Source organism: Mobula birostris, chromosome 13, assembly GCF_030028105.1.
Source record: "Mobula birostris isolate sMobBir1 chromosome 13, sMobBir1.hap1, whole genome shotgun sequence".
In the NCBI taxonomy this organism is placed as follows: Eukaryota; Metazoa; Chordata; class Chondrichthyes; order Myliobatiformes; family Myliobatidae; genus Mobula; species Mobula birostris.
The window spans coordinates 22,519,661-22,532,448 of NC_092382.1; the positions used below are offsets into that span (position 1 = coordinate 22,519,661).

The 12,788-nt window shown below is 43.7% G+C and overlaps 1 protein-coding gene across 1 annotated transcript in view; it reads left to right on the forward strand.

Annotated features, from left to right (window-relative positions):
* Positions 1–12,788, forward strand: part of LOC140208507 (uncharacterized) — a 108,995-nt gene that overhangs the window by 83,728 nt on the left and 12,479 nt on the right. The window contains 2 exon segments of the mRNA XM_072277231.1: positions 4,856–5,427; positions 5,680–6,031. Coding sequence (XP_072133332.1) covers positions 4,856–5,427; positions 5,680–6,031 — 924 coding nt within the window.

The window sequence follows — 12,788 nt, forward strand, 5'->3', positions numbered from 1 at the left end:
TGCTCTTTTGTTTACCCTCTCTTTGGCTTTTATGTTGGCTTTGGCTTCTCATTTTAGCCACAGTTGTGTCCTCCTGCCTTTCCAATGCTTCCACTTCTTTGGGATGTATCGATCACTCAGCTCCTGAATTGCTCCCAGAAACTCCAGCCGTTGCTACTCCGTTGTCACTCCTACCTTTTCCCTTCCAGACAAGTTTGGCCAGCTTCTCTGTCATAGGAACATGGAGGACTTCCGTACAGAAACAGGCTATTTGGCCCATCTAGTTAATGCTGAAAAAACATTTAATCTGTAACGCAACTATCTGCACCGGGACCATCGCCCTCCATACCCCTGTCATCCAGGCTCCCATCCAAACTTCTCTTAATTGTGAAAAAGAGCTCATATTCACCACTTGTGCTGACATCTCATTCCATACTCTCACGAGCTTTTCCACATGTTCCCATTAAATTTTCACCTTCCCTACGTACCCATGACCTCTGGTTGTCATCCCACCCAACCTCAGTGGAAAAAGCTGCTTGCATTTACCCTATCTATACCCTCATAATTTTGTATACTTCCAACAAATCCTCAAAGCAATGTATAATTTCCTTGTTCATGATTAGAGCCTTTTTGAGGTGTATAAGATGATGAGGGGCATTGATCACGTGGATAGCCAGAGGTTTTTCCCCAAGGTTGAAATGGCTAACATGAGGGAGCATAGTTTTAAGGTGCTTGGAAATAGATACTGGGAGATGTCAGGGGTAAGTTTTATTACACAGAGAGTGGTGGGTGCGTGGAATGCACTGCCAGCAGTGGTGGTCGAGGCAGATACAAGATGGTCTATTAACAGCCTCTTTGATAGGTACATGGAGCTTAGCAAAATAGAGGTCTATGTACTAGGGAAATTCTAGGCAGTTTCCAGAGTAAGTTACATGGTTGGCAGAATATTGTGGGCTGAATGGCCTGGAATATGCTGTAGATTTCTATGTTCTATGTTGAACAGCGAAATAACTTTGGCTATCCTACAATCCTCTGATAATCCCCTGTCACTAAGGATGATTTAATTATCTCTGCTAGGGCCCCGACAATTTTTGCACTTGCCTCCCATAGGGTTTGAGGGAGCACCTTATCATGCCCCGGAGATTTATCCACCCTAATCTGCCTCAGGATGGCAAACATCTCCTCTTCTTTATTCTGTACAGGGTCCACGATTTTAATGCCGCTTTTCCACACTCCTGCAGACCCTGTGTCCATCTCCTGAGTAAATGGGATGAAAAATATATTTGAGATCTCCCCCATCTGCTTTGCTTCCACATGTGGATTGCAATTCTGGTCTTCCAGAGGACCAACTTTATGCCTTGCAATCCTTTTGCTCTTAAGCTATTTCCAGAATCCCTGAGGATTATCCTTCATCTTTTCTGTGAGGGGAATCTCATGCTTTCTTTTAGCCATCCTGATTTATTTCTTATGTGTTCTCTTGCATTTCTTATACTCCATAAGAACCTACCTGCCTATCCCTGTTCTGCAACTCCATTTTGTGCTTCACCAGGGTCTCAATATCTCTTGAAAACCGAGGTTCTCTACAGTTTCTATCTTTACCTTTTATTCTGACAGGCACATACCCGCCTTGTACTTTCAAAATTTTGCTTTGAAGGCCTCCCATTTAATAGGCAAACCTTTGCCATAAAGCAGCCTGTCCCAGTCCACAGTTGCCAGATCCTAGTGTCTAAATTCCAGCTGTTGATCCATGCCCTGAACACATTCGCCTTTCCTACGCTGCTCCTTGTATTGAAATGTACAGGGCTCAGCATATTCACTGCACCATGCTCAACTTTTTCATTCCTGTCTTTGTCTGAGGTCTGAACAACAACTGTCTCCACAACCCCTCCACTATCTGTTCTGTTATTCAGGCTCCCATTCCCCCTGCAACTTTAGTTTAACCCCCCTTACCCCCACCTCACACCATGCAGCTCTATCAGCCCTTTGTGCTTCATCTCCCAGATCAATAAAAAAGAGGTGCATACCAGGTACAGGCAGACTGGAACAAATGGGATACTTATGAAGTACAGGAAATTCAAGTGAACACTTATGAAAGAAATAAAAGAAGGCATGAGGTTGCCCCAGCAGACAAGGTGAAGGAGAATCCTCGGGGATTCTGCAGATATGTTTAGAGCAGAAAGATTGCAAAGGAATAAATTAATCCTCTGGAAGATCAGAATGGTAATCCATATGAGGAGACTAAATAGATGTGGGAGATTTTTTTCTGCATCTGTATTTACACAGGAGATGGACACAGAGTCTATAGAAGTGAGGCAAAGCAGCATCAACTTCATGGACCCTGTACAGATTACAGAGATGGAGGTGTTGGCTGTCTTAATGCAAATTAGCGTGGATCAATCCCCAGGGCCTGACAAGTTGTTCCCTGGGACTCTGCGGCAGACAGGTGCAGAAATTGTCGGGGCCCAAGCACAGATATTTAAATAATCGTTTGTGACAGGTGAGGTACTGGAGGATTGGAGAACAGCCAATGTTGTTCCACTGTTCAAGAAAGGCTCTAAAAATAAACTAGAAATTATACGTTGGTGAGCCCATCAGTAGTGGGAAAGTTATTGGAATGTGTGTGCAGGAGCCAGATATAGAAGTATTTGGATTGATGTGGACTGATTAAGGATAGGCAGCATGGCTTTGTGCACGGTAGGTCATGTCTAACCAATCTTATAGAGTCTCTCGAGGGAGTTATCAGGAAATTGGATGAAGGCAAGGCAGTGGATGTTGTCTACATGGACCTTAGCAAAAGCACTTGACAAAGTCTCATATGGGAGGCTGGTCAAGAAGGTTTAGTCACTCAGCATTCAAGATGAGATAGTAAATTGGATGAGTCACTGTCTTTGGGAGAAGCCAGTGTGTGGCAGTAGATGGTTGCCTCTCTGACCGGAGGCCTGTGACTAGCGGTGTGCCACAGGGATCAGAGCTGGATCTGTTGTTGTTTGTCGTCTGTATCAGTAATCTGAATGTTAACATGGTTAGCTGGATCAGCAAATTTGTGGATGACACCAAGATTGGGGTGTAGTGGACAGCGAGGAAGACTGTCATGGCTTGCAGTGCAATCTGGATCAGCTAGAATAATGGGTTAAGAAATGCAAAATGGAATTTAATGGAGACAAGTGTGAGGTGTTGCATTTTGGTGGGACCAAGGTCTTACACAGTGAGTGGTCAGGCACTGAGGAGTGCTGTAGAAGGAAGGGATCTGGGAATACATGCCCATAATTCACTGAAAGTGGTGTCACAGTTAAATAGGGACAGAAAGAAAGACTTAGGCAAATTGGCCTTCATCAACCAAAGTACTGAGTACAGGAGACGGATGTTTTGTTGACATTGTACAAGACAATGGTGAGGCCTAATTTGGAGTATTGTGTGCAGTTTTGGTCACCAACGTGCAGGAAAGATGTAAGAGATGTTGAAAGAGTTCAGAGAAAATTCACAAGGATGTTGCCAGGTCTGGAGGACTTGGGTGAAAGGGAAAGGTGGAACAGGTCAGGACTTTATTCCTTGGAACGTAGAAGATTGAGTGGAGATTTGATGGAGTATATGACAATTATGAGGGATATAGATAAGGTAAATGCAAGCTGGCTTTTACCACTGAGATTGGGCGGTACTACAACCAGAGGCCATGGGTTAAGGGTGAAAGGTGAGATGTTAGGCGCACATGAGGGGAAACTTCTTCACACAGACGGTCATCCGGGTGTGGAATGAGCAGCCAGCACAAGTGGTGCATGCGAGCTCAATTTCAACATTTAAGAGGTTTGCATAGGTACCTGGATGGTAGGGGTATGGGAGTGGGTAGTTTAAATAGTTCAGCACAAACCAGATGGTCCAAAGGGCCTGTTTCTGTGTTGTAATTTTCTGTGACTGTGACAAGAACCTGAAATAATACAAAAATTCACTCCAAGTCCTTTTAACAGCTGTGCAGACCAACCATTCATCTCAGCAGGAATTGTTTATATGACATTAAAACTGTGGCACTTTAAGTTAATAATACATAAAAGAAAATCCCAGATGCATGTCAAGAAAGACTATTTGCGTGAGACTGTTTCAGTTACTGTGGGGCCAGGCACCCATGCTGCTCAGCAGGAACAGGGAATAATACCAATGGAGAGAGTCAAACTGAGCCAAGTCACAGATTGGAGATGGCAGAAATGCCCCATTCTGATAGAGACAGGAAGAGCATCAGGGAATTGATGGTCATTCCAGATACCAGCACTGTGCCCAGTCAGAAGATGATTTCTCTCTCCAACTTGGGTTGAACCTCACTGTAACTGTGTGATACCAGATCAAACCATGGCAACTCAAGTAATCTCTTCTGAAATGTTGTCCTACACCGACTGATGGATTTTGTAAATCTTCTTACAGGTTAAAAACGAGAAGGAATTTGTCTCCAGGAATCTCAAACACAACACGCCAGTTTTGCTGTCTCTGTCTGGATATTTAAGAAGTGGAGCAAGGGATTCAATCGGCCATCCTTCCAGCTCAGACTGTGGGGAGGGATTCACTCGATCATCTGACGGACTGGCACTCCCGTCATTTTACACAGTGGGAATGGATTCAGTCGGTTATCTCAATTCAAGGTACATCAGCAAGTTCACACCGGACAAGGCCATTCATCTGTTCTGTGTGTGAGAAGGAATTCAGTCAGTCTTCCCACCCTTGGACTCACCAATCAGTTCACACTGGGCAGAGGCTGGTCGTCTGCTGAATTTCTGGGAAAGGATTCACTTAGTTATCTGACCTAATGGCTCACCAGCGAGTTCACACTGGGGAGAAACCGTTCACCTGCTCAGTCTGTGAGAAGAGATTCACTCACTCTTACACCCTACAGAGACACCAGCGAGTTCACACTGGGGAGAAACCATTCACCTGCTTAGAATGTGGGAAAGGATTCACTCAGTCATCCCACCTACAGAGACATCAGCGTGTTCACACTGGGGAGAAGCCGTTCACTTGCTCAGTCTGTGGGAAGGGATTCCCTCAGTCATCCACCCTACAGAGACATCAGCAAGTTCACACTGGGGAGAAGCCGTTCACCTGCTCAGTCTGTGGGAAGGGATTCACTCAATCATCCAACCTACAGAGTCATCAGCGAGTTCACACTGGGGAGAAGCCGTTCACCTGCTCAGAATGTGGGAAGAGATTCCCTCAGTTATCCCACCTACAGAGTCATCAGCTAGTTCACACTGGGGAGAAGCCGTTCACCTGCTCAGTCTGTGGGAAGAGATTCACTCACTCATCCAACCTACAGACACATCAGCGAGTTCACACTGGGGAGAAGCCGTTCACCTGCTCAGTCTGTGGGAAGGGATTCACTCAGTTGTCCCAACTACAGAGTCATCAGCGAGTTTACACTGGGGAGAAGCCGTTCACCTGCTCAGAATGTGGGAAAGGATTCACTCAGTCATTCAAACTACTGGCACACCAGTCAGTTCACAGTGGGGAGTGGCCATTCACCTGCTCAGAATGTGGGAAAGGATTCACTCAGTCGTCCAAACTAATGGCACACCAATCAGTTCACACTGGAGAGAGGCCATTCACCTGTTCAGACTGTGGGAAGGGTTTCACTTGGTCATCCGACCTACAGAGTCATCAGCGAATTCACACTGGGGAGAAACTGTTCACCTGCTCAGACTGTGGGAAGGGATTCACTAGGTCATCCTACCTACAGAGACATCAGCAAGTTCACACTGGGGAGAAGCCGTTCACCTGCTTAGAATGTGGGAAGGGATTCACTCAGTCATCCCACCTACAGAGTCATCAGCGAGTTCACACTGGGGAGAAGCCGTTCACCTGCTTAGAATGTGGGAAGGGATTCACTCAGTCATCCACCCTACAGAGACATCAGCAAGTTCACACCGGGGAGAAGCCGTTCACCTGCTCAGTTTGTGGGAAGAGATTCACTCAGTCATCCACCCTACAGAATCATCAGCGAGTTCACACTGGGGAGAAGCCGTTCACCTGCTCAGAATGTGGGCAAGGATTCACTCAGTCATCCCACCTATTGGCACACCAGTCAGTTCACAATGGGGAGTGGCCATTGTTATGAATCCCTAGATTTTGTTTGCTGTGGACTGTCATTTTGAGAGAGAGAGAAAGAGTAAGAATGGAAATCAGTCTGACTTGCATCTTGTTCACATCACTCACAGCTTGTTTAGTTTTAACCGAGGACACAGACACTCAGAGTCAGACGGAGATGAAGGAGGAAAAATGGAAGGATCGGAACAAGGGAACCAGTGGCCAAGGGTCACTGTTTCGAACTTTCCTCTGCCCACAAGGGTGGGTCAATTATTGATTCAACATACGTTGAATGTGTGGTTGTCACCTCATTTGATCCATAGGAGTGGATCTGATTTGGGGTATCCTGTGAAGACCACTTATGTGTTAACCCTTGCCTGGGTGTGGTGTGGAAATTCACTTGAAGACGATACCCCTTGTGAAAAGTCACTTTTGGTGATAATTTGTATGTGGATTTGGAACAACGATGGATAAAATCTACAGCGACTGTTCTCTCGTTTTACCACCATGGATGCTGTGGAATTCAACGTTATTGCCTTCTCTCAACATTTACCCTGGATTGCAAATATCCCTCTCTCCTCAACTATTCTGTGGTTGAACTGAACTTTCATAGTTTACCATCTGAACACTCCAAGCCTTGAGTTATATTTACCCACATATATACACATAACACTGTTCACTTTTGTTTAGGACTCATTTCTAAAGCGTTACAGGGACAAAATTGGGGCCTGCATCCGATATAGGAAAAGATTTGGAGGCGTATAGATTAATTATCGATTTCATTGGAGAAATCCCTTTTGATTTATTTGTGTGTGGAAAATCAGCAGCAATGGATGTTGATAGATTTCTGGAAGCACCAACCTCTGAGGCATTAAAGGACACCAGAAGGATTGAATTGTTGAGTATTGCTAAAAGGTTAAAACTTGCTAAGGTGAAATCGACAATGAGGAGGTCACAGATGCAGAGGATAATAGCTGAACATTATGTATATGAGGGTGTGTTTAAAGTGGAGGAGTTGGAGGTGTTTCCTGAAAGTAAACCTAGTGAGCTTGGGCTCCCGTACAAGTTAGAAAAATTAAAGATGGAGGCTGTGGAAAGGCAGAGGCAGGTTGAGGCTGCAAAGGCAGGAAAACAGAGAGAAGAGGCAGAAAAACAGGAAGGAAGCAGAAGGACAGAGGCTGTTCGAGCTGGAAAAGATAGAGAGATTGCAGCAAAGGGGTCTAGCGTTAGACTCTGGCGATAAGTTTGAGGCCAGTCGGGAAGTTAAATTGGTACCTCCATTTGACGAGGCAGAGGTTGATAAATACTTTCAGTATTTTGAGAAGGTTGCTCAGGGTTTAAAATGGCCAAAAGAGGGTTGGCCTATTCTCTTACAAAGAGTAATTAAGGGGAAGGCTCAGCAAGCCTATTCTGCTTTGACAGTTGATGAAGCAGCTGATTATGACATGGGAAATAGGCTGTGCTCAAAGCTTACGAGTTGGTCCCAGAAGCATACAGGCAAAAGTTTAGAAATTTGAGGAAATCTGTGAACAGGACTAATATGGAATTTGCTTATGAGAAGTTTGTGTATTTTGACCGCTGGTGCACATATAAAAATGTAAATGATGATTTTAACAGCTTGAAAGAGTTGGTTTTAATTGACGAATTCAAAATGTGTGTCCCTGATGACATAAAGATGTAATTAAATGAAAAGGATGCTGCCACTTTGCAGGAGTCTGCTAGATTAGCAGATAAGTTTGCTTTAACTCATAAGGTTAAGTTCACCCAGAATAAGAGCTTCCAAAAGAGTAGCAGGGATAACCAGGGTAAACCAGAAATTAAAGCTGGGACTAGTGACAAGACTAAGGATGAAGGGAAGCAGTTGAAGGAGAAATATTCTGGTCTTCCTTGTTACTATTGTAAGAAAGCTGGTCATATGGTGGCTAATTGTTCTGTCCTGAAGAAGGAAAAGGAGGCAGTCCCACATGCCTGTGATCAGTATGTTGAAGCACCTATAAACCCACAGGGTTCTGAACATTCTGTTGAGGCTCAGTTAAGGACTGAGAGGTCTGACTGAGTTAAGAAGGGATTCGATCATTTTATGTCAGATGGGTTTGTATTAGTAATGGAAGGGTCAACACCGCTACCAGTGAAAATTCTTCGAGATACTGGGACTTCTCAGTCACTTATATTAGTTCGGTGATGAGACTGACACTGGTGAGGTAAATCTTATTAAAGGCATTGGGGGCAGCATTGTTTCTGTGCCATTGCACAAGGTAACTTTACAGTCAGGGTTTGTTTCGGGACCTGTTAGGATCGGATTATGCTCCAGTTTACCGGTGAAAGCTGTTACTTTGCTGTTAGGGAATGACCTGGCAGATGGTAAAGTTGTTCCTGCAGTGCAGTTGACAACTAAGCCAACCACTGACGACCCACAGATGGATTTTAACATTTGTCACAGTAACTCAAAGTATGGCTAAAAAGTCTGCCAATGCAGACGGTTCTGTGCAGCATGATTCTGATACCTCTGATTGCCAAAATCAGGTTGACCAGGATTCAGGTTATGATGACTTGTCAGGGACCTTTCAGCCTTCATTGTTCCAACAGGATTCAGGTAGTAAGTCTGATGAGAAAGATTTATCCCTGTCTAGGAAGGAGTTTATAGCAGAACAGAACCGAGACCCTGAGATTGAAGCTTTATAAGAAACATCTCTCTCAGATGATGAGATTAAGAAAATGTCAGTAGGGTATTATCTCAAGGATGGAGTGTTAATGAGGAAGTGGAGGCCACCTGCTATACCTGCGAGTGAGGAATGGACAATTATTCACCAAGTTGTAGTTCCTGAATTTTATTGGACTGAAATTTTAACTTTGGCCCACAGTATGCCCTTAGGTGGCCATTTTGGAGAGAATAAAACTGTAAACAGGATTATGAGAGAATTTTTCTGGCCTAATTTGAGGAAAGATGTTGTGACCTTTTGCAGATCCTGTCACACTTGTCAAGTTGTGGGTAAACCTAATGAGGTCACCCCAGTGACCCCACTCCGGCCTATACCTGCATTCGGAGAACCCTGTTCCAAATTTATAGTGGATTGTGTTGGCCCATTGCCAAAGACTAAAGCTGTCCATCAGTATTTGCTAACTATTATGTGTACTGCATCCAGATTCCCAGAGGCAATACCTCTCAGAAATATTAAAGCTAAAACTGGCGAAGGCTCTAACAAGTTTTTTACTTTATTTGGTTTGCCTTAAGAAATCTAGTCTGATCAAGGAAGTAATTTTACATCTGGATTATTCCAGCAGGTAGTTTATGAACTGGGAGCTAAACAAATTACATCGTCTGCGTACCATCCAGAATCACAAGGGGCTTTAGAAAGATTTCATTCTACCCTCAAAACAATGATTAAGACATACTGTGTTGAAAATGAAAAAAAAACGGGATGAAGGAATACATTTGATTTTGTTCACCGTAAAGGTTGATTTATACTTGTGCGTTCGGGATACGCTGTATCCTACACCATAGGCCTGATTTAATTTTTGCGTAGCCCTACGCTGTAGCGAGCATGCGTAGTTGTGTCTGCATCGCTCTGCACTTCACCACCAAAACGCAAGTTGGCGGTGGGGTTTCTCTGACACTGTTGAGCTTCTTCGTGAGAGACATGGACGAGTAAATGCATTTCAAATATTTTCGGATGTCGGCAGGTAGATTTGACGATTTGGTTCATTGTCTCCAACCATTTATTTTGCATCAGTGTACAGACATGGCGGAGAAAAGCAACCGGAAATGCAATGCTACCAAGCGAACCAATCACAGTTGTTGCGGTCTGCATCGCCGCGACGCGTGAGTTACTTTTTTGAGGAGGTTCACGTTACCCTGTGGCGTAGGGTACAGCGTGGGGACGGCGTAGGGTACATAGTGCCTATGGCGTACACTTGACGCACAAGTATAAATCAGGCTTAAGAGAGTTGGTACAGGAATCACTGGGCTTTAGTCCATTTGAACTTGTATTTGGTCATAGAGTGAGGGGACCTTTGACCTTGTTAAAGGAACAGTGGATTGATGGGGATGTATATGTTAACTTGTTAGACTGTGTTTTGAAGTTCAAAAGTAAACTACACCAGGCCTGTAGTCTAGCGAGACAAAACTTAGATTTCTCAAAACAAAGTGAAGTGTTGGTTTGATAAGCGGACCAAAACAAAAGAAAATACAAGGTGGGGGATAATGTGCTTGCCTTATCTCCAATGTTGACGATTCTACTTCAAGCGAAATTCAATGGACTGTATGAAATAGTCTCTCAAATTAATGATGTGAATTATGTTATTAAAACACATGACTGACGTAAACTAACACAGGTGGTACACATCAATATGATAAAGCCTTATTCTGGCAAGCAGGCACCATCGGTGAGTGTTGTCAAACATATAAATTTGACAGCCCTGAGAATGAAACAATTGACTCGTCTGAGACTTTTCACAAGCCAAACATGGTCCCAGTTAGGCTAATGAACTCGGTCGTTCTCAAAAACGTGGACAACAAGTTGGCTCATCTGCAGCCAAAGCAACAACAACAGCTGAAGGAATTAATTCTGAGTTTTAAAGTTTTATTTCCCAATGTTCCCAAGCAAACCACGGTCGCAGTACATGACGTAGATATTGGTCAAGCCAAACCGATTAAACAACACCCATATCGCATGAATGTAGAAAAGTGTAAATTGGCTGAGCAAGAAATTTAATATATGCTGAAAATGGTATTATCAGGCCTTCAACATCAAATTGGAGCTCACCCTGCGTTATTGTGCCCAAACTTGACGGTAGTGTTAGATTTTGCACTGATTATAGGAAGGTAAATGCAGTAACAAAAACAGATGCCTATCCTATCCCTAGGGTGGATGATTGCATTGATAAGGTTGGAAAAGGTAATTTCTTACAAAGATTGATCTGTTGAAAGGGTGTGGTGTGTTCCATTGACGGACTGAGGTAGAGAAATTTCTGCATTTGTGACACCTTCTGGGTTGTATGAATACAATGTTTCGCCATTTGGAATGAAATATGCTCCAGGAACGTTCCAGAGAATGATTAATTCTGTAATTCAAGGGTTAGGACACACAGATACCTATATTGATGACTTAGTCACAGGGAGTGACACTTGGGAAGAGCATATCTGTGTAGTAGAAGAGCTGTTTGACAGGCTTTCCAGGGTCAGCCTTACAGTTGACCTAGCTAAGAGTGAATTTGGCCATGCCACTGTGATCTGTCTTGGCTGTGTTGTAGGTCAAGGCAAGTTGGCTTCTGTGCAGGCAAAATTCAGGCAATTTCTGAAGTTCCTGTTCCGACTGTGTGACGAAGGCCCGTCACTGATTACAGATGTTTCATGGCACACTCGGTAAAACACTCAAAGGGTCATCCACACACATTATTCCCTCTGTTATTGTGGTGAGTGCAGGCGTCACAATAAATCAACAGTCACAATTTTACACTCATCCCCAGCAGTAATAGGTATGAAAAAAAGAAACACACTATGTCACAGTTTTATTATCTCAGGTCAATTTATTCATAGTCATCTTTCCAATAAGTGTTTTGCCGAAGTGTCATGATAATCTGACGTCTCTCTCCTCCACAGTCACTGGGTCTGAAACAGAGCTGCTGCATAGAGCTGTCTTATATAGAGGCAGCAGCAACCTGCACAGGTGTGCCGATGGTGGAGGATACCATCTTTACCTGGGACAAGGGTTATGTTACCTAATTACTCATCTTGTGGTAAAGTTTTGGGGTTTATTTAAGTTATTTAACCGGGAAATGGTGAATCCTGTGATGAAGTCTATGTGTTTATTGTGAGAACTGGTGGTAGAGTTTTAGATTGTGTGAAATGGAAGATAATTGAGTTAATTAGCTTTTGGTTAGTCTAGGGAGATTGGCTTAGCAGTTATAAGCCTCAGGTTACCAAGGCTTTGGGTCGTTTTTTTTTCTGTTTAGTCTGAGGGTGGCTGTTAACCAGACAAGTGACAATTGCAAGCTGTGTGTGTGTGTGTATATATATATATATAATATAGTATTTTTTTTTAAAAAAATTCTTGTTTTCATGTAGACATCCAAGTTTTTGTTTCTCCACTATTTTTGTAAATAAAAGCACCACAATCTATTTTTGCCACTCAAGCCATCTTGTTATTTTTCTTAGACAGTTGACCCACAGTTTTTGTGACAGACTGGTAAGAAGGCTCTTGAAAGGTTTCTGGGAATGGTTGGATATTATCGTAAGTTCTGTAAGAACTTTGCTGATATCGCTCTTCCTCTGACTAATCTCCTGAAGAAGGGTGAAAAGTTTGTTTGGACCGAGACTTGTCAGGAAGCATTTGATCAATTGAAAGTTATTATTTGGGATTAGGCCAATCAATGTAGTGTCATCAGCAAATTTAATTAACAGATTGGAGCTGTGGGTGGTGACACAAGTCATGGGTGCACAGAGAGTAAAGGAGGGGGCCAAGGATTCAAGCCTGTGGGGCATGTGTGCTGAGGGTCAAAGAGACAGAGGTGAGGGATCCCTCTCTTACCACCTGCCAGCCATCTGACAGGAAGTCCAGGATCCAGCTACACAAGGCAGGGTGAAGGCCCAGGTCTCTGAGCTTCTTGTCGATACTTCACAACTTCGTATGGCTAAAGCTCTGCCCATGACTGCAAGGAACTGCAGAGAACTTTGGTCTCATCTGGAAACATCATAGAAACAAGCCTCCCCTCTATGGACTCTTCCTACACTTCCCCTGCCTCGGGAA